General features: G+C 41.9%; 1 protein-coding gene across 1 annotated transcript in view; it reads left to right on the top strand.

Moving 5' to 3' along the window:
- Window positions 1–22,623, top strand: part of LOC118170053 — a 359,390-nt gene that overhangs the window by 4,602 nt on the left and 332,165 nt on the right. Inside the window, exon 2 of the mRNA XM_035331960.1 lies at window positions 11,644–11,754. Within this exon, the coding sequence (XP_035187851.1) occupies window positions 11,644–11,754 (111 nt within the window). The remainder of the gene's footprint in view (window positions 1–11,643; window positions 11,755–22,623) is intronic.

Raw genomic sequence — 22,623 nt, 5'->3', positions numbered from 1 at the left:
GAGTTGATTAAATGTATTTAATTAGATTGTGGTGATCTAGTATGCCTGCTATTAGTGATCAAATCAGATGGCTTCAGGAAGACTGATGGCATCAAATGGCTTGCATACCTTGGGACTCTCAGTGCTGCTAATAACTTCCTGAGGAAGTAACCGTCCTTGATTGACTTTAGGAGGAGCTTCAAGAATAACAACAAAAGACAACAAATACACCACCACCCAGCTGAATTAATCCACAATGCAAAATTTTACTTTTTTAATGTGGCCTTTAATTAAATTGTTCCCCACTACAGAAAAAATACCAATTATTTTATAAATGCCAGTAACAGGGCAGTCAGTTTTTTAAAAAATAAGATTCTGTTCATGTCCCCCCCCCCCCCCCCGGATAATGGGGTAATACCACGTGTCATTAATGAAGCCATGAGTAGAGTGCTTCTTTCATCAGTACACTACTGCTAGGCATGAAATGGTCTGTTTGGGATTTTAAGAGCCAAATGTAAATGTGCTTAATGAGACGCAAGGGGCTTGGTCTGTGGTGGGGAGAAATGGCTTTTAGCAGTAGATGCAGACAAAAGTATTGTCTTTCAGTCTACAAAAAGTCAGAGAAAAAGAAAAAGAGACTGTGGTCCCAGATGGAGGAGGTGTCAGAATTTAGAAGGCTAAACAGCTGTAGCCTGTTTATGTATTTTAATTCATTGTTAGAAGAAAGGAAATTAAACAAAAAATGGAAAACGTATTAAATCCTTTTTAAAAAAGATCTGCAGTTGACCAAGACAGGCTACAATAAATAAATAAATAAATAAATAAATAAATAAATGCAAAGTTTGTCAATTCATTTTATATGGAATATAAATTTGTTTATATGGAGTACATCTAGAATACATTGAAAACTTCTTAGGGAGTATTGTAGGAAAATACTACAAATCAGAGAAGGAAAATAAAATCATTCAGATATCTCATGGTGTCAGCAATCTTGTGAGTTTCTGAAACTTGTTGTTTTGAAGCTTCTAACTTACACATGAGAAAATTCCTGCCATTGACCACTGTTTCAAGTACTGATCTCGCTGGTTAGGTCAGCATTTTCTCTCAAAGTGTTGAAAAGTGGCATGTTGCTGAACTTTAACAATGATGGTATTTGATAATGGCATAAAAAAAAAAAAAAAAAAAAAAAAAAGGAAGCAAAAAGTAATTATGAAATATTTTTACTGGATTCAGCAAGAGCTCTGCAATTCCAGTGGTTTAAATTGTCTCATCATCTGCCTTGGGGTTTGAATGTAAAACACATATCTACCTCGACAATTTTAGTATTTAAAAACAGGTACTGCCGTGCTGGCCTAGATGTTGAAAGCAGCATAATTGCACTCGTAAAAGCTACTAGCTTTATCTTATTTTACAGGAGTCAACAAATCTTTTCTTTTTCCCTCCCTAGTTCATTGGCAGTAAAGTTACTTAGACTCAGAAAATGACAATCCGAAGAGAAGGAACTGTTTTTCCAAACTATTCTGTCTTTAAGCAGAGCAGGCATCCTAACGGATGCAGTGATACTCCACTGTCTTGTCTCCCTGCTTGGTGGCTGAGGCCCAAAAGGGGACCTGGTCATCCCCTCTCTCCTTTCTGCCTCACTTGCTTGTACCTGGGCGCTTCTTCTGACCACCTCTGGCCATGGTAAGCCAGGTCTTTTCTTTATTTGTTTTAAATTAAGCTTTATTTTGGTTTTCTGAACTGATTAACTCAGGCCAAAGAAGCACTGTGCCCCCTTTGGTGTCTGTGACCTGCCAGCCAAGATGGCTGTAACATCTTAATGGTGCTGTGTCAGCTCTATGTTTAGTACAACTTTCTGCTATAGGCCTTTGTATGGTACATACTGGAAGATAATGTTGCTGAATGCCCCCAAAATGTGGCCTGGTAAGACACCGTGAGGCTGTTTTACTTCAGCGTTATGCATGTTTAAACCTGGTGAGAGTGCTGGGGTTGAGCGGAGTTAACCAGGCCGCTTTCGGCAGCAGTGTCTCTGACGCACTAAAACCCGTGTAAGCTGCGTGTTCCTCGATGGATTTTCAAGAATAAATGTTAGACAAGCGCCTTCCTTTCTCTCTCTGTGAGGAACTGAAGACAAGGCAAAGATCTTTTGGTGTGTACCAGCAGAGTCTCTTCCACTCCACAGCCAGCGAGGAGGAGCCAGCCCCGTTCTCCTCCTAGCGCCGTTGACAGAAATCTCCCGGTTAGGTGTGCGACATGTTCTCTACGTGGCACAGGCGTGTGTCAGACAAAGAAAAACAGCGAGGAGAGCCGACCGTAGCTCATGATGGCTCTCGCCAGGCTCGCAGATGCCGTGGGTCTCCTCCAGACGATTGTCACTCACTCGCTGTGAGCTCTGCAAACCTCTGCCAGGACCGGGGCTGGAGCGAGAGCTGGGAGCTCAGGCTGGAGCGATACTTCATCCAAACGTACACACAGAGCACTTCAAGCATAACAGAAACCTCGTTCCCTGTTTGGTTTTGTACAGGAAAAAAAATACAATTCTGAAAAGCCTCTGACTGTTGTTTTTCTAACAAGTTAAACAGATGGATTGGAAATAGTATTTACTGTTTATTTCCTCGACATATCAATATGTGAGGAGCCAGTATAAATTACGGTTTGACTGCAAACAAACCAACCCACGCCAAAGCAATAAAGTAAACACTGTTGTATTTTGTTTCAAGTCAATATTATGGGGGTTTAGATGGCTGTTGTTTCTGTTTTCACTGGCTATCCCTGACTAGCTGAATTTCAGGCCCTATAATTGAAAAAAATTATGGTTTAAAAGATTTAGTGGAGAGCAGGTTTAGTAGCTATTCCACTGAATATCAGAAGCAGTAATTTCAGAGTATAGGCGTTAGGAATGGAAACAGTATTTCTAACCATTTCAGAACTATTTAACTTTTTCACAAGAAGAACAAGAGTGAAGCCATCACTAGGCACGCTCTGATGGTGTGGTTTTATGATACAACAGTCTGCTCCTACCCCTTTTCCCTGGCTTCATGCTCATGTTTTTTTCTGTCTTAACCATTCAGGGAGCCAGCTGAGGGCCCTGAAACACCAGAAGATGGACAGAACCAACAAAATGGATGGCTTTTGCCCGTTTAGCTCCCCCGGCTGGCTCATTTTGAAGGCGGACTGGTAGCGGCTGGGAGCCAGGTGCCAGGGCGAGGAAGGGGATGGGGACATCCCATGGTTTGCACTCAGCAGAATGGAGTAGCACCTTTGGGCAGAAATGGGCCATTAAAGTGGCTCAACTGAATTGCGTCCTCAAATTGCTCGAACCCGGCATACTAAGAAATAAAAAGCCGAATAAAAACCAGCGTAGCCTGCATGTTACTCATTTAACATGTAGCTGGGCAGATTAGCTAAGATGTTGGACTTCTTGACCAATCTGTCTGACCAGCGTGTACTTCCAGCTGTAGTTTTCCAAACAGCATATTGTGGAAATTGAGAACAGATGAAACGAGGGAATGTTAAAACCGTGAATTGAATATGCTCCCCAAATTATTCACTTATTTCAACAAACAAGAATCACATTGATGTAATATATGACTGGTTTCAATGCTAAAAGCATATCAAGAGCTGGAATGTACTTACGTGGCTAGACAGTAAATATCTTTGAGTCCTTATAATCCATTAAATTGTAAGAGTATGTCTGCTTGTCTAAATGGAAGGAGACACATCTCTTCTCTGTACCACTGTCATTTACTCCTCCACTTCCTGATTCTTTGGCCTTTTTTTTTTTTTTCTTTCAGTAGGGCTTCTTTTGTGTATGTGAAACTACTGCTACTCTCGCTTAAGTTGTCCACTGCTCCTGAAAGCTGAGTTAAAGCACTTTACAAATTCTTGTACCGATGGATGCAGCTTTTTCACTGTGAGTTGCCACTTCCAGAGTCAGGGGATGGCCTAATAAAGATGGGGCTGAGTGATGCGAGGCCGAGCTACTCTTGCTGTGCATTGCACTGAAGCTATTTGTTCCGCTTTTGATCACAGATTTTGATGTTTGCCTTCCCCTTGTTGCCTAGTGTTGACTATGAGCTCCACAGAAATGACTGATTTGCAAAGTAACTTTGTGCAAGAACACTGAGTGTTCTTATATCCTCATCTGCCAAAAGTTTCATGCCCAGGTAGATGCAGTTCCAATGCTTTAGCCCTCTTGTTAGCTTTGGGTAGTCATCATTTAAATCAAAACGAAAGAAAAAGATTTTTTTTTTTTCCCCAGTCTCCCACAAACTCCAAGATTTGAAATTATTGCTCTGAAATGTATGATGTGTATGGTGATGTATTAGGTGATGTATTACAAGATTGCTTGGGATTTAGAAAGTCTTTGTCCTATGCAAACCTTGTTTCTAGAAAGCTGACCAACTGGCTAGTGCAAATCAGTGCAAGGCTTGTTCCTCAGGCTGGCTGTGCAGTGCAGAGAGCTACAGTGAGCTGATGGTGCTCAGCATTGCTAGGGAGCTGTTGTGATCCTGTTTCATGAGTAGCTGTTTTGAATGACTGGAATACTTTCACCTTAGCCTCAGCTAAGAAACACAACAGAAAACCAGACTTATTGCAAAATCCTCAACAATGGACATGGTTGTAGAAGTTTGTCATGACAGAGATGACAGAGAAGAAACTCGTGTTACCTCTGTGTTTCCAAACGTGTCAAACCCCAGAGTCTTTCCCTATGAATCTGGTTCACTGGCTGTCTGCGATTATTCAGTCCCTGACAGTTTTTGTGTCCTAGCACCTGTCCTGTGCTGCAGTTCCAAAAAGGAAGCTTAGGCAGGAGAGGCGTGCTGAATGCCATCCCGTGCTCGTTGGTGTGAGGTTTAATATCAACATTTCTGTGCCCCTAGCGCATGTCATTCTTTACCTCTAAGAGAATGGAGTTTGGATATGCCTTCTGCAGGGCTCCTAGCTGTCTAGTTTTGGAGCCAACAAACCCTTTTTGGCAGGCCACATGCAATCACCTCTTGTGCTTGATTGAAATATTAGCAAGTCATTAATACAAATAACAAAATACTGTTAAGGCCACAGCCAAATCTCAAGTCTGATGACTTTTTACACCCTTAGTGTTTAAATTTCACATAAATAATATGAATTGACATGCAATCTTAATGCAAAATTATATATGGGATTAACAGGCGTGGTTTATTACAAACCAGACATCATCTCTCAGTCACTTGGGTGGTTAGTAATGTTATGAATTGACTGACCACTAAAACCAACTGTTTGAAAGAAAACATCTTATGCATAAATGTCACGGCAACATACTAAAGGTTTATATTACCGAAACTGTGAGAACTTGAAACTTCAGAATGGGCTACCTAGTGTTTACTTTGAAAAAAAAATGCACATATTTGATGTTGAATATCAGAAATCTAAACAGCTTTTAAAGTAGTTTCATAATGGAACTGTTTTATTTTTCCCCTGCCTAACTGAAATCCTAATACCTAGGGCCTCAAGGCTGTGTAGCTGCTATTTTCAGAGGTGCTGAGTGCATACAGCTGCTGTTGACTTCCCTTCATGCTCTGGGTGTTCAACACTTCTCAAAATGAGTGCATACAGCATCTGCTGCTACTGCTGAGTACCGGAGTTCCAGTAAGAATGGCTGAGAATTTTCGGTCACATTTCGATAGTACCCAGTTGAGTTGTCCGGCACACGTAGTGCTCTGCTGGGGTGGTTAGAGGGTACTTACGGATTCACTGTGTATCAGTACCGTGGTCAGCCCTGGCTCACACACCCCTCTTCTGCACTGTAACGTACCTATGCAACGCATACCCCATGCGACCTTCTCAAGAATGTTACCTTGTTTTGGCACTGATAAGTTAAAAATTTTGATAGGAAAAAATCCACTAAACTTTGAGAATTTTGCTCCAATTTGTTTGAATCATATGTAGAACCTGAACACGAACAGGGTCAAACCTTTCCCATCCTCCAAAAACTAAAATACTAAGAAGGTTCCCAGATCTGTTAGTTCAATATTCTTCAGCTGAGGTGCTCAAGTAGGTCTTTGGTAGATTACTCTGTTGAGCTCACAGAACAGAAGGTTTTGTGTTTTCCATGGTCATTCCTTAGCATCTACTTAAAATAGATTTCCATTTGCTGAAACAGCGACTTTTAAGTATTTCACTCCAGTCTGTCACTAGGACTTTGAAAACTCCTGAATAGTGGGAATTGCTTTACATCAAGGGAGAGTGGGCAATTATTTCAAAGCTGTCATTTTCACAGGCTGCTACACTGCTGCAAATTAACAATTGCTGCAAGCTGACTTGTAATTTAGGATATATGCTACGCACACTTGTAGCTGAACAAAACCAAGATATATGGAAACGATCATGCGGCTATGAGTGACGTGTATGTCGAGACTAGAAAATGTTGGGTTATTTTCATCCGAAACACCACTGTAAATGTGCATCAGTAGTCTCCGGTAAGACGAGGTGGGCTGAACATTAGTTACTACTTTCAGAGCTGCTCAAGAGCTTATTCGGGCAAGAAGACACGAGCAACTGTAAAGCTGTCTCCATTCATAGCCTTTGAAATATAAAACTGAGAACTCAGACCACCAAGAAGCATGAGGCGCGACAACTAATGGTTCCAGCAGGATAGTCTTCACGTGTTCCGTGCATGAGGTGTAATTTTTCATTAAATATCTGTCAAGTAGCAGGCTTTCCTTTGATACTGCAAATTTGAATACCTTCGACTTTTTGTTCTTTTGTTTAAACAGGCAAGTCATAAAAATAACTGCTTTCGTTGTTGGTTCGCACCTTGGGGATATAGTGCTAAAGTCTTTGTTACCGAGAGGCAAGAGAATTTCTTGCCACTCATACAAATATAAAAGAGCAAGCAGAAATTTATTTATAGAGATACAGTACTGCAGATTTCGGAACAACAGATTAAAGGGACTGTTGGTTATTTTGTTCTGCAATGAATGTTTTACTAAGTATGAACTCTCTATTTTCTTTCCAAATATCAAAATGTGGAGAAAACAAATGTTTAGCAAACCAAGCCCTGAATTACATTTCAAACAATTCTGTGGGAAAATGTGTCTTGCATTCACAGCAGGCTCTGCTTGCACTGCTGTATTCGTGTATCATGGGAATCTTAAGTAAGCATGGCAAAACAGGCAGAATAAGTGCAGATTTGTAGAAAACTACTAGATAAATTGAAGCATCGCTCTACTAACAGTGAATAAAATACATCGTACATCACAGAGTTGTAGTTTTCACACCATAGGATCAGCCAGTGAAGCAAAGACCTACAGTCCACTTCTTTCATCACCACTTTATTTTCCCACCAAGTTGGTAGGAAAAGTGCTGCAGTCCTAGACAGGATAAGGGCAGCCAGGCTGCTGTAGCTGCTGTGCTCTGTCCTTCCCACTGGGCTTCCCAGGGTGTATTTTTGAGGTGCTGTATCACTCCCGGCAAAGAAAACTTGCACTCTGATGCAATGAAGTCTTTCTTGAACTTCCAGCACAGTGGATTTACTCCAGATTGTCCCAAAGTCACAAGAGCAAAACACCAGCACAGCTGAAACCCAAGCTGTGATACCTTGTTGGGTGACTTCAGGCACTGTATCTGCCCGAGTCTCAGGTTCCCCATCTGTTAAAGATCTTTGTTTAAGATCCTCTCATGAAAACCTTTGTCATGCTTTCTTCTGGGGCTGTGAACGCTTTTCATATGGGAAATCCTGTGACGTTATATGTGTATTCATCACAGAAACAGGAAAATAATCCAAAGAGTTTTGCATTTTTTTTAGTATTGATAGTAGCATTATTGGTTGGGAACCCTTAGAGTCTGGTATTTTCAAAAATAACTAAAAATAAAAGGGACTACTTAAGAAGCTTCTGTTCAAAGCCTACAACTCACGGGGCGCCTGTGCGCTTTGAACAGTTTGCTTGTAAGAAAATCCTCTGAACCCATTAGGCTGCTGCTGCTTCAGAGCACTGTGGAGACTTAATTAAAGGTTCAGGAGAGAAAAGAGGGTGATGAAAGTTTTATAACCATAGGCTAATATTTTTGAAAACCATTTCTGTTTTTTAACTTGTGGAGGACTTGGAAGGTGCAGCTACCTTCTCGATCACTGCCAGGATTCACCTGCAGGTTCCTGCAGGATTTCAGTGTTCACGGAATGAGGTCCTGAACATTTCAGCTGCATGGATCATCTATGCTTGTGTATATTAAAGGGGCTGGGTTAAAATGAGCTTTAAATCTTAAAAAAAAAATCCAGATAAATCTCTGAGTTCTACCCCCAAAGTACTTCCACTTGTTTCTTTTACACGTTGATCTATTGTTACGTATATTTCCTATTAAAAAAACCATGGCTGTCACCAGGTTTTGTGCTCAGTGGTATAAATAATCACCTTTTGCATGCTTACCTCGTAGTATCAGTGCCATAACCCTCACTTCTCCAGGCGCAGCTTGTGCTGCTGTGTGGGTTCGGGGCACTTCGTGGTGTGTGCTGCTCGATTGCTCCTCGCTGCCTTCATCCGCCAAGCAATGGCAGGAAATCGATGTCCCGGTTACGTTTTGTGGGGGGGAAATTTTGTCTGTGGGTTGCATTGAGCGCTGCATGTCTGCAGCCTGAAGGGCCAGCGGGCGAGATGCAGTGAGTCCAGAACCAGTGGCTCGGAGCTGTGGCCTTTGGGACCGGAGGGGAATTGGGCCATGAGCCCTGCAGTGATCCCGGGTGGTGAGGGGAACTGCGGGGAAACATGGTCATGGGCATGGACAACGTTTAATATTTGTTACGGCCTCTACGTCCTGTCTTAGTACCCTGATGGAATTTCAGCCTTTTTTGAAACAAAGCTCTCAGTCTTCTGAGCTGCAGGAGGCAAACTTGGAACCGTGGGCCCAGCTGTCGAAGTGCCAACCGCTTGTCACTTGCCATCTCGCTACCTAAATGCGGAACAGCGAACAGCGTTACTTAGACCTGGCTGGGCGCTGCTTTTGTGTCCCACCGCTCTTCTCTGATAGCAGAGGTGTCCTTTTGTTTCCACACACGAAGCGATGTGTTACTCAGCCGTTTCTGACCTTAGCGAGATGAGGAACAAGTCAGATCGGGGGGGTGTGAGCGCCTCATGACTATGTTCCTTCCAGTTGGGTCAAACAAGACAAATTTTAGCTCTTAAGCGCATGGCTAAATTTACCCAGTTCTGCATACTTGATTTGGCAAAACCATATGGACTTTTTGATACATTCCTCAGCTCTCTTCTGAATCAGTTTCCAGAGTCTCTATTCGCGGCTCGTACCCACTGTTCAGTAGGAGGTGTAGAAGAGCGGCGCCTATTTCGGGCGGCAGATTTCCCGCGAGCGTTCTTGCCTCAGGCCAGCTCCTGCCGAAGCTGCCTCCTGAGCCTGCCGAAAGGCCCGGCCCCGTCCTCCCTCCTCGGCTCGGCTCCGTGTCCCTGCACTGTTTTTTTCCTCTCTCCTTCACACTGAGCTTGTCGGAGCCAAGCTCTCGGGCCTGATCCTGAATCGCCTCTGCGATGGGGGCGTGCGGCCGGAGGTGAAAAGGAGGAGCCGAGGCACCAGGGGGGTCTCGGGTCAGCTTTAGCTAACTGCAGCCATGCTTTGGGTTTGGGTTTTGCCGTGGCTGGTGCAGAAGAATGGAAAATTCCCTTTCAACCACTTAGGCAGGATTTCCACGGGAAAAAATTACATCTGCTAAACAGAAGCTGTGAAGCAGCTGACGGATCGATCCCCAGTGATACGCCTGCAAATCATCCTGTGGGATGCCGGGTGTTCAAAGCACATCCCGTCCCTGAGCAGTTTGCCCGGGGGATGGCAGCTGGGGACGTCCCTACGCTGCCAGGTGGGACACCAGTGGGACATGGGCCGTGGGTTCCTCGCTCAGTAACGCAGAGGGGACGCACGCGCGGGTCCACGAGAGTAGTGGAAGCCCAGAAGGTACAAATAATATATTATTCTTAATCCGAGGGCTTCTAGAACTTTTACGTTAGAGCTAAGACAATCCAAAAATGAGCTGATAAAAAGTAATAATGTATATAGTCATCTTTTTTTTCTCCCATTCCCCTAGCCATGTGATCCTGCTGCAGGCTCTGTGTGGGTCATTCGCCCTGTGGTGAGCTGATTCAGGGACTAAACTGGCAGAAGAGAACTTGCTGCTTTTTGTGGAGCTGGTTCTCTGCTGTCTCCTTGGAACTGATTCACCACAAAGCGAGGCAAACTCCACCGCTGGGAGGGGAGAAGCAGAGGGTGAGCGAAGGAGGGGAGCCAGCAGGACGACACCTTCCAGTTGCAGCGAGCTTTTAGGCTGACTCAACTCTAATTGAAAATAGCACGCCGAAAATTTTAGGGTATATTAGAGCCATTTCATGATTTTTGGTGGTAGGGCAAATCTGCAAAAATCTACATACCTCCATTGGCTAATTGCCTAAATAAGTACTGAAAATCTAACTGAGCTCGTGGGGGTTAAAGTTATGCATGCGTCAGTGTTTTGGCAGGTTCTGTAAGAACACCGATATGCAGGTCTGCTTTTTTTTTTTCTTTTTTTTTAAGTCAGAATTGTCGGCATTTTTTCAGTTCAGTGCCTAACTGAGAATGTAGACACAATTAAGTTAGAATTGAATGCAATATTTTGTTTCACATAAAATATTTTGCTTTGAGCTTTTAAATACTTTCCAAGTTTCAGGTCTCCTCTGCTCTGCTATAAAATTCAATCTGAACTCGCAAATACTTTGTTTACTCCAGAATCTTTGTTTTTGGAATATAAACTATGCATTTTTGCTGCCAGCTATGGCTTTTAATGCAGGCTTATGAAGCTAGGCCACTTCCCCTACCATACGCTCGCAGTGAGTCAGGACTGCGGGTGGAACTGGAGTTTTGTCATTGCCAAGAATAAAAACACTCTGCTTTATCGGAGCAGAAAACATAAGGGCATCGCTTTTGTATTACAAAAAGTGCAAAACCGTGGTTCAGCATTTTCGCATTTTCGTATTACTGACGCTTCTTCGTTTTTCAAATTAAAAATATTCAGTGCTCACATCAGCTTAAAAGCACTTAAAACCCATCGAAGTGCAGCTTGATATCGCAGCGTGCTGCCTGCTTTGGCCTCATCCAACAAGACACCAAGACACTCAACCACGTTAGTCATCGCCGTGGTTTCAAAAGTGAGTGCTTCTTGCTTTGTGGGTTCAAACCCGAAGAAAGCTAAACTTGCAGAAGATCACAGAGAAGTCTTGTATCCGGTTGGCTGAACTGACAAATTTTCTGGAAATTCCCCCAGAATCTGGGCTAAAATTATTTCTTTTTGATGCTGAAATCACAGCTGTGACAAATATTCAGCCTTATCTATGATTCATGCGTTCTCTCAGAATGGGAAGTGTTAGAGTAGCACAATTTAGTAACTTTTGTTTACTTCCCCCTAGTTCAGCATTTCTAATTTAACACGTTTTCTCCAGTGTAGGTTATCTAGAAAACAAACCCATTCTACCTATCTGTACCTGAAGCTTTGCCATTTGTTCAACCATTCTTTTCCGCCTAGCTATAAAATACTCAGTTTCATGCAATATCACCAGGTCGGGGAAAAAATCCTATATTAAAGATTGCAAAATTCATTTATAATCTTCTGTCTTTTTTTGTTTTTGTAACACAGAGTATATTTTCTCATTTCAGAACATTCTGCAATTTACCTGCAAAATGGAACTACTGCTTATGGCTGCTAGCAGTTGCAACATTTCTTTACGCCCGGTGACCCCCCATTTCCACGTGCCCAGCTCCTGGAAGGTAGGACAGCATTTTGTACTTTTGGCTGTACGCTTTCAAGCCTCATATCTGCTCCCCACTGATACTGAAAGAGGGTTCGAGACCTGTGTGCCTGTTGTGCCCACTTGTCCCTTTCCCCTTGGAATAGAAGCTCATTGTTCATGTACAGCCTTGTGCCCTGCTAATAGCTTAATTTGTTAACTTTTTGATCTATCAAACCGTATAACCCCCTTCTGCACGCACTTGAAAGTCATGCTTCCTGTAATTTTGTACTTTTTGGTTCCTTCTGAAGCATTTCAACATATTAGAAAGTAAAGATTGATTTCCTCCGTGTAATAGTTGTTTCTTTGGTGATGTGCTTTTGATACGTTTGAGAAAGAAATTTCGGTGGTCTTTCATGCAATTGAATTCAAAGTAGCTGTGGGGATCTTGAAATGAAAATATATTTCACTGTGAAACTGTCATCCTAACCAGTCACTTCAGATGAATGCTTGCTGTTCTCTCTCCCTTGGTATAAAATATGTTTTAAAGCAGAGATTTTTCTTTTCTGTCTACCCTCATGGTCATTAGAAAATTGTAAATGAAACCTTGTTATGTTGAACAGCTGGCAATTGTATTTAAAAATACCACGTTAAAGCTAATGAATTAAGTAGGTAACAAAGTTAAAATGTAGACACTGCGAGGGCAAAGCGGTAACAGAGCCACTCGTGTGATTGCAAGAACAGCTGAGTACACGTGGAAATGTCTAAGAAAGAAAAAAGAGTTTTGCTTGCACATCCTTCTCATAAGCGTGATTTATTTTAGTAGCTTGCAAACCTACATTGTTAAAAGTTATATGGTACCCACTTGTACGAGGTTTTTCAAAATGCTGTGCATTGGAGGGATTTTCTTGAATTAAATCCACTCTTGTTGTCCCGCGTAGAGCAATGTCCTGTTATTTAAGCGAATGCGCTTCACAGTGGAGTGCAGTGCTGTTCATCAGGATTTACCTCAGGTATGAGCAAAATGAACAAATCTGTGGCTTGTTTTATGTGGGACATATCTCTTATGTGATGAGAGGAAAAAATAAATAAATTATTTTCAAAAAGGTAGTTAATAAATGTCCGTCCTTCTAGTGAAAAACTGAAAAGCTCAATCAGAGGTGAAGGATTCAGGTCTTCACTTGGTGCTGCGGTGCCTCAAGCCTGCGCCCTGTAGGGTTCCCCTCGGTGAAGGGTTTTCAGGAGGGTGTCATCACCCCAGGCAGCAAGACTGGGAGTTGTGCTTCCCCATCCCGCTTGTCATTCTCCACCAGAGCAGAATCTGGCTCCACGCTCTTTCTTTTCGATGTGGAACTTGAAGCTGCCTAGAAAACATGTTATTCTACATTTGACTTTCCTTTTTTGGGTACTGCAAACTGTGTTTTTACATGCATTTGCATGAAATGTTTAGTGGAATTTAGATTTTAAGGGGAAACTTTCAAGGCAACTTACTATTTTGTGAGTCAAAACTGAGTTTGAAACTAGCTGCGATGGGAATGGGTGAGATCACATGAGATTTTTCAAGTCAAAGATAGCTTCATTTCTCCAAGGAATGTTTTTATGTGGTTTCTTGGGGGGAATGGTAACTTCCGATGAACTGCTTAGAAGAGACCCTGTGTCAAAAGGGCTGATGGCAAAGTTCCAGGACTGCGGCCTGCCAAACACATTTTCCAGCTGAAGTAGATAAGTGTTGGTGATGAATAAAACACCGCTGCAAGGTGTTGTCTTGTAAGGTTTTGGTCTTGCTTCTGACATGCACGACTTCTGTTGTATGAGAGGTGACCAATTTTTGAAAATCAAGCTTTATATGGCACCCCAAATCCTAAGCTAATGCGACTGGGTGAGGAAGTGACTTCAGAGTGACTCTAAAGCCACTCAGCCGAAAAATCAAGGATGCTGTAAGCAGAATAACGTGGATCCTTTTGTTTGTGTTCAAACCCCACGGTCAGTATGGAGAAAGCAGTCTGCTTCTTCATTGATAAGACCCATAAAGATTTCAGATACCTCACAACGGCTCCTCACTTTCCATTAGCTTTTGCCATTACGCTGAAGTCTACTGAGGGTGGCTGATAGGTGTGTGTGTAAAGAGCAGGCTGAGTAACCCAATAATCCCATAGAAACAGTGGAGAGCTTCAAGCTCTTTGTAAGCCTACAAGCACAGCAGTTGAACTCCTAGGCTCTGGGAACTGTTTGCTGATGATGTTCCCTAGGTCAGTATCAAAATAATAAGCTAGGTGTGGTGGATTTAGATTCTCTCTCTGCATTTTTTTTTCTCACAGCCAAGAAAATGCTCTTTTTTGTAAGTGAATACTTTTATTTTTCTTCGTTTTAAACATTGGGGTGTTCATCAGCCACTGATATTATTATGACTACTTAGCTTCCATCAGCCTTTAATACATTTTTGACAAGCTTTTCTTTGGAGATACTGTCAGTGGTCTGTCTGTCAGCTGTAAGGTGGGCAGTGGATGGCATTTGCTGTGTCTGATTCTGGACTAACGTTGTCTGAATGGCCAGAGGCAGGCCAGGCCGAGGGGATGAGTGATGAGCTCCCATTTAAGCCTTTTTACCAGTGACAGTACTAATTTGTGTATTTCTTTTTCTCTTCCAGCCATCAGTTTTCATTAAGCTGATAGAAACTCATATCTGTGAGATGTCTACCTGGCTTTCAAATTTGATTAAAATTGGTCAAAAAGTTATTGGACGAAGGAAAGATGGGCAGCACGATCACATAACTCTTTTTCATTATCAATTGAAGCCAAGATGCTGCATTATAAAACTGTGTCATGCATTTGTGGGAGCTACTTCTATCTCTTATAAAGCATTTGTCTAGTCTATATTTGCAATTAATGGCAGCCACATAAGCTATTAGCGTTACCAGTAGCTTGCAGTGATATTTTACATCACCTGAAAACCAGCGCTGGAAAACAAAGAGGAAAACCTTGCAGAAGTAACAGGTTCTGAGAGGAATGGGAGCAGTGTAAACATTATAAGGCCCAAATGTTAGCAAGGCTACTAGATTTGGAAGACATTAGGTAGTTTTCATACTGTTATGCCCAGAGCTTCCTAATAGTTATTTCTCATGGATCTGCAAAATACAAAAGACTTTAGGTTAAAGGAATAGTAATGAATCATTTATGAGATATTATCTACAGAGATGGATTGGTTCCATCTGTTACAGTAATAAAAATAATAATGCTTAGCAATTACATAAATGCTTTACAGGTTTTCAGTGTGCATCACAAACATTAATCTAAGATCTAGCCCATAGCACAGTCTTTAAGAGCTTGTAAAATGGCTTCAGCTTATACATACTGGCTTATTTCTTTATTTTTAACGAGGAAATTTGTTGTATTAGAGTTTTTAAACTGGTTTAGAAAATTGAGTTGTAGTTCCTTGGTCTGTGATGCTATATGAAGATAGCCACAAATTAGCTGCTTTTCCTTCTGTTAATTTAGGTTGCTGCAAATGTCCGTTTAAAATACAGCTCTGAAGGCAGGTGTTCATTAACATACAAATGATGGAAATGTCTTCCAAGATGCAGTATTTGCATTATCTCATAGTTATTTGTTAATCTCATTTCTTTTTTTCTGTCTTGTAAGCAGCTCACTGATTGAAGGCCGCTGTATTCTGAGCCACAGTGTAGCCTGATAGAAGTTGTGCTATGTCCACGTGTTATATTTCATTGCACAGAGGATCACGTTACCTGAAAGAAATAACAGCTTTTGTTCAATCCAGGGTGAAATTGGATTTGTAAGGTAGTGGTTTCCCATAAAACATGTTTTAGACGCAGCCTAATTTATCTAATGGTGTGAGTTATTAGCTTTAATTTTTTCTCTCCAGTTTTTAATTAGAGATCTTGAAAAAAAGTCACGATCAGTTTAAGCAAAAAGAAGAAGAAAGTAGTGGCTTTATTTTATTATCTTTTTTTTTTTAATATGCTCCCTAGCAGACAAAGGTCTGATGAAGTAGACAAGACTTATAGCAAATGCGGTTTAATGGATAGTTATCCTTGTTGATATCCTGAGTATGTCTGTGAGTCATATAAATACATAGATCAACGTATATTACACCTGGGGTAAGTACATGTGTAAGTGTCTTGAAGTTGGATTCTTCGCCGTGTAACCTGTGACCTTGAAAGATAAGGTGCCATCTAAGCTACTGCCCTGCAAATCTGTTTATCTATATACGTCATAGATTAGGCATGGGCTTTACAGTAAGACTTGGCTGAAACAAGTGACATTAATTCCATTAACTGTGGTCAAAAGTAGTGGATGCACTGACAGATCGAATGAGGTGGATCACATATCTCTACCTAGCCGGTATTTAGTTGGAAACACGAAACACATTAGATTATGCTGGGTAATAGAAAGGTTTTAATACAACTAAACCAAGCATTTGCCAAAACAAGATGTAATTTCCTTAAACAATATTCTGTTAACTCATACCTAATGAGATCATATAAAACAGACAAAAAAAACCCAGCATTTCATACACACAGAAAATGATGGGTTCCGTTTAGTCGTGCCTGAGCGCCGATAATCATTTACGAAGCAGAGCAACAGTTTGTTATCGGTGCTAACTCTGCCCCTCTAATCATCAATGACCTGGACAGCAGTTCCCTAGTCTCATTACCCAGGCTATCTGGGTTAGTGTTACAAAGCATAAACTGCGCACGGAGGAAGCGATTAGCAGTGCAAAGTCGATCTTGCTGGGTAACTCCCAGGTACTGCGGGGTGTGCTCCGCTGCTCGCCCTCTCCGAAGCTCCCCGTGCCGCTCCACGCTGCCGCCGGCCTGGTGGCCTCCCCTGCTCCTTCCCCTGGGTACCCAGCTCCCACCCTTCTCTTGAGGTTTCCTCAGCCATCGGAGAAGGATGACAATCCTCCAAACTGCTGTGGGAGCCTGCCCAGAAAGGTACCTGAATGGAGTTCTGGAGCAGGATGGAGCTCCCGTGGTGTGGATGTTCTGATGTGCTTTTAAAACCATGCTGATAAGAGTTAATTTTCAGTGGGGTTCCTCTAAACCGGCTTTGTTTCATACAGAGGGCATTAGAATAAGTGCTTTCAAGTTGGTGGTGCGCAGGAGCTTTGACAAACCAGTTCCAGCTAATCTTGCTTTGAGGTGCTTGCATCTCCAGGCCCCTGGAGTCTGCCCTGTTCTTCTGCCAGAGCTCACCAGCCCATGCCAGGCCTGGCAGGAAGGAAAATGTGCTCCTGTCATAACTGGAGTCTTGGCTCAAACCCTCTCTCATCAGCAATTTAAACCAAGATGCCACGCTGTGAACAGGGCTCGCTGAGATATCGCACCCCTTCTGGTTCTTTGCCTCTCTTGGAGGTGCTGTACCTCCCAGAGGATAGCAGGACGGGTGGTTAGAAATCATCAGAGCAAGCCAGTATTGCAAAATATTCCAGAAGTCTTGGTCCAGGTAACAATTAACAGCAAACTCTGTAGTTAGTCTAGTTAATACTAGTTTGATATTTGTTTTTTCTATTATTTCTTTCCTTAGAAACTGGTAATTACAGTTGAGACTGTTGTCCTGAAGTCCTGACATGTGTGGCTGAATTCTCCTGAGAAAACGGCCCTAGGCTGTTTTTACTCAGACGGGATCTCAGCACGTAACAGGGCTTCGGCATCTCTTGAAAAAAACGAGCTACTCAGTACTTAAACAGTTCGCCTAGACTAGGTAAGCAGCTGGCTGGGCCACCCAGCGGGACGATACACAGAGCCGGGCAGCAACACAGTGTAATTTATGAGGCTGATTGTCTTGCAATAATGACACGGTAATTGTGATAGCTTCAGAAATTCATAGAATCGCAGAACGGTTTGGGCTGGAAGGGACCTGAAAGACTATCCACTTCCAACCCCCTGCCTTGGGCAGGGACCTCCCCCAGCCCAGGCTGCCCAAACCCCATCCAGCCTGGCCTTGGGCACCGCCAGGGATGGGGCAGCCACAACTGTTATCACTCCAATTGTTTGGAAATGATTTCTCACTCAGCAGTGCTGTTCCAGGGCTATTTGGAGGCTTTTTCTCATTCCACTTAGAAGATTCTACCTAAAAAAAAAAAAAAAAAAAGGCATGTGTGTATGTATGGGAAATTGTTGGTTATATCCTACCCGGGCTAAGTTGCCTTTTGTACATCTTTCCAGCACTTTGCAGCATAGATAATACTGAACTTTTTTTTTTTTCCCATTTTTTTCTTTTTTCTTTTAGTGTCTTATAAAGAGCCAGTAAAGAATATTGTGGAAAAAAATGTATTAATGGCTAGTAAGAAATAATCTCTTGATAAAACAGCCCATCCCTTTCTGTTTTCCCTCTGTCATGATCAGAGCGTATGGTTTAATTGCTGTTGAAGGTTGGATTATCAAACTGCAGCACTCGAGGTGCTTTACAAAAACTGTTCTTACTCATGTCTGAGTAAAGAAGAGCCATTCTCCTTCAGTGGGATTGCCTGGGGAAACGAATGCCATCTAGGAAGCACCTCTCCTCCAGTCCAAGAGCGCTGAAGTGTGGAGCGTTCATCCAGCAGCAACAAGAGTGGTTCTCCAGCTTGAGAACCTCGTAACACCAGTCCTCCTTGCTGACATCTTGCACTATGTTCAGAAGGTAGAGCAAGGCTACTTTGGGGAAGGTAGGGATGGAAACAAATTCCAGAGTTACCTCTGCTCTGCTCCTGCCTATGTCCTTAGGGATGAGATCTCGGGTAACCAGGCCCTAAATTATTAGAAGCCTGAAGACAAACTGCAGGCACACCTCACAAGCAACCAGGCAGCCAGTATTTTCCACATCATGAAGACGCATGCTGCTGTCTTCTCGTGGCGACCCTGAACTGCGAGTGAAGCAAGGATAATTACTTAACACAGAGACGACTTTTGTTTTTCTTAGTAGGCATCCACAGAGTACTGTGTTAACTACAAAAGAGGAATTACTTGTATATCCTTCTGTGCTTTGCAACACGTCTGTGATGTTGCAGTTTACTTGATCTGAATGGCACGCTCATGTGAAAAGTGTGGAAATTGAGGTGAAGGATCACAAAATGACATTAAAATTGGTGTAGAACTCCAAGCTTCCCAGCCTCCACTTTCTTCCTTCAGTTGACATTGCCAAGAGAAAGCACAACAGAAGTTGCTAACATGATAGAAGTTTCCATTAGATTCTCTTTCAAAAATCAGAATAGGGTCATTTGGAGAATAACCTTTCGAACATGAAATGTTAATGACTGCTGAGGTCTGGTCAGGACTGATATGCTCCATTTACACGGACTTAGCTTCAGGTTATGAGAAGTGTATGAAACACAGGCAGCTACCAAATAACCCATTACCCCGCGGAAACAAAAATGTTCTTTACCTTCAAAATTTAATGTAACGTTCATCAGCGTTAAGGACAGGCCGTAAAAAATGTTGGTTCCAGAACATTCTTCCCATCATCAGCGATATTGTTTGACCAGGTTTACAATCGTGTAACAACAACCAGTCCAAATGGCTATTAGGAAATTATTCATCAGGGAAAGGGAGCGCCGTGGTTTGGAGCGTGAGGTTGGCTGAGTTTATTTTAGACAATAACATTTCGGCTTGAGGACTGTGGTCTTTGACTCTCTTTGCTGTTTGACTGGTCACATGAGTCTTGTTTCTCCTCCGTGGAGGAGGTAGGATGATTTGAACTGTTTAAGCAGTGGATGAAGAAGAGTGAATACGGCAGTGTAGGTGTGGGCAAGTTTGTGCAGTGTGGGAATCCATGTAAAGAAAAGCCAGGAGTCTATTTGTTGTCTGTTTGTCAGCAGGGATTACGAGTAAGTGTACAAGCACGGGGAATTGGAGTCCGTACATTGTGCAAAGGTTTTTAACCTAGTCAGTCTGAGTACCTCCTGGATATTCAGCAGCGTCCTGTTGAATACTGGTGCTTCCTGAAGTCACGGCCACCAATGAGCCTGTGGTGATAACACCACCGACTAGATTCCTACTAATGAGGGTCTTCCAAGGCATGCGTATATGTAAAACAACAACAATAACAACCGAACATCAACATTTCTTGAGCCTCTCTGCTTTTTTTTTTTCTCTCTTTTTTTTTTTTTTTTTTTTTCCTTTATAAAATGTAAAAGGTGGCGTGAAGGGGCAGATCCATTTCCAGAATGTATTTCTGATTTAGCAGGCCTGAAAGAGAGTTTTGGTAGCGCATCCTCAGCAGCAACCAAGAGCCTTTGCACGCTGATAAAAATCTCTGGAGACCGCGATGGACACTGAAGCCAGATTATCGTGGTAATTTGGCTGCCTGTCATTCTTTTAGTGGTTTGTTTTTTTTTTGCTTATTTATGTAAGGTATTGCATGGCAGTTGTTCAGAAAATAGACAGTTTCATGAATGGTGTCTTTATTACAAATGTGACTGTCAGATCTTGTTTAGTTGCCTTAAATATAACGCTTACCCCTGATACTCACATGACAAACACCATGACCTGTACTGCATATCTCTTGGGTTCGGAAAAGCAAAGGGAGTCTTTCTTGTGTGTGTTTGGGCTTATTTGAATGTGTTTTCCTCCAGGGGAAATCCCACATTTGTAGAGGTCCCAGATAAAACCCCTCGTTTCAGTTCCCATAAGAGAGGCAGTGAAGGCACGAACAGTTATCCCCCGAAGAGTGAGTTGCAGCAGGTTCTTGCTCGATGACAGTGCTAATGCTGGGTGCTAAAATAAATGCTCCACATTACATTTCAGTTGGAAAAGCAGCATTATGAAGCTGCTTGAGGTAGTTAGCAGCATCGAGGCAACTTTCTAAGAGAACTAAATGAAAGAGTCAAGAGTAAAACATCCATTCAGGAGCGCGCTGCGGCGTGGGAGTGGGGAGGGACAGATGGAAAGGGTAAAACCAGCTGAAAGGAAGAGAAATGTTCCCAGGAAAAAGGATCAATGTGTTTTCAAAGAACAAAAGTAGAAACCCACGTTGGGTATATAACTTACTTTGTAGAAATGTTAAATTGTTATATAATTGGACCTTTACCATGACATTCACAGTGTAAAACTTCGTGTTTAGTAGGCTTTATCACCTGCATGCTGTATGCTGTATGCTCCCCTTCTGCATAACACCGGCTAATTTTGCTGTTACACTTTGTGAATTTCTTCATTTCTAGTGAGTTTGGTTTTTTTAAATATCTGCCAGCTCCGTGAATTCCAACAAGCATTGGCATGAGTAATGAGTCAAGCCTTAGTGCAGTATTATTCTTTGACAGTTCTAAAAGGATTATATAACTAGGATTTTAAATAATATTTTTGAAATGTGTAATTTAAAAGGTCCTCATGTTCTGTAAATGGTTTAATTTTTCATACCATTTAATTGACATTGCAAAAGAATCATTAAGTCAATGATGATTAAACCAGCGCTTTTATGGATCAAACTCTCTTTGGGGAGAAATTTAGTCATCACAAAAGAGATATAGACATATATTTTGAGGGAGCTGCACTAGAAGCAGGGTCTGAATAGGCTTTTCAATAAATCTGTTGTATTGCATCTAACCTAGAACCCCCTTCTAGTTACCCAGGGCAAGGAATCTCTAGTCAACAATGGCTGGAAACAATGGTGGAGACAGTGGTGGAAAAACCCTGTTGTGCTTCTACATGACACTCATTTGAGAAGGAAAGTCTTATTTCACCCGTCTTATTGCACCTTCTTTCACCCGTCTTATTTCACTCGTGTGGCTTAAGGCCAATTCGAACCAGATTCTGAAGAAGTGGGAATGTAATTAAATTATTCAGTGGATTCTCATGTTGATATTAAGCTGCTTAATTTTCTGTACAGTAAACTTCTGCACTCACTAAAAGCAGGTAAAACAGTTTTGCTTGCTTTTGTGGTGTTTCTTTTCAGAAATCTGCACACCTGAGACCATTGCTGCATGTCAACTTTGTTTGTTTGTTTGTTTTTAACTAAAAAGTGTAATACTCAATTACATGGCAGGTCCCGAAACAGGGAAAGCAAAGAATAGCACCTAAAAGTGTTTTGTCTTTCATTCTTTCCAATTCCTTTAAACAGCGTGTGATTCAGAGCAGATAGTACTTATATTTTGTTCCTTCAGAAGGCTGCTAGACGACATTATCCCATCCTGTAAAGAATAGGCATGGTATCGCTGCAGTCAACGATAGTCCCATCTAAAATCTTGCGGTACATGTAATGGTGGTTGCTAGATGCCTCTGATTTTTATCATCTGTTGGAGTTTCTGTGTAGGATGTGAAGTTTATTGAAAAAAAAATATCCAAGTTATGGGTAGCATCAGTTACGGGTTGCATTTTTCTTATGTGAAAGAATTTCATAAAGAGAAGAAATGAAGGAGATGAGAAATTTAGGAATGCTAAAGCCAGGAAAGTAAGTATTGATGGGTAAGAAAACAGTGATACAGTGATACTCTTAACAGGGCTGGTGATAACGGGGAATTGAGATAGGATGGGATTGCAATAAGAATGAATCCAGCAAAGTCAGGAGTTGCTCAGAAAGGATAAATAATTGGAACTCGGTGCAAGTTGTCAAAGAGCAGAATTTGACTGATCTCTGTTAGAAAAGTCACTCTACATTAGCATGTAAAGTATGCATGTCTCCCACGTTTTCAATTTTAAGATATTAAGTTTCCTTAGGTAGTATTAAGTTCCCTCAAGTAGTATCTCTGTTCAAAAGTACATTCTGCCTAAATCTAAAAATTCACTAAACCAAAGGTTAAAAGAATTCAGAGGAAAAAAACCTCCAGAATATGATTATGAAATATAAATTGGACAACAAAATAAGCTAATATATCTTAGTTCTCAACCCCCTCGATGAAGCAATTTAGCAAAAGCTTGGAAAAACATATGCCTTGCAGCATTTTTCTGAAGATCAGTGAATTTGAATCGAACTGAACA

Source organism: Oxyura jamaicensis, chromosome 7 (assembly GCF_011077185.1).
Source record: "Oxyura jamaicensis isolate SHBP4307 breed ruddy duck chromosome 7, BPBGC_Ojam_1.0, whole genome shotgun sequence".
Lineage (NCBI taxonomy): Eukaryota > Metazoa > Chordata > Aves > Anseriformes > Anatidae > Oxyura > Oxyura jamaicensis.
The sequence above is the reverse complement of the archived record's forward strand: the minus strand, read 5'-3'. Positions and strand labels throughout refer to the sequence as shown.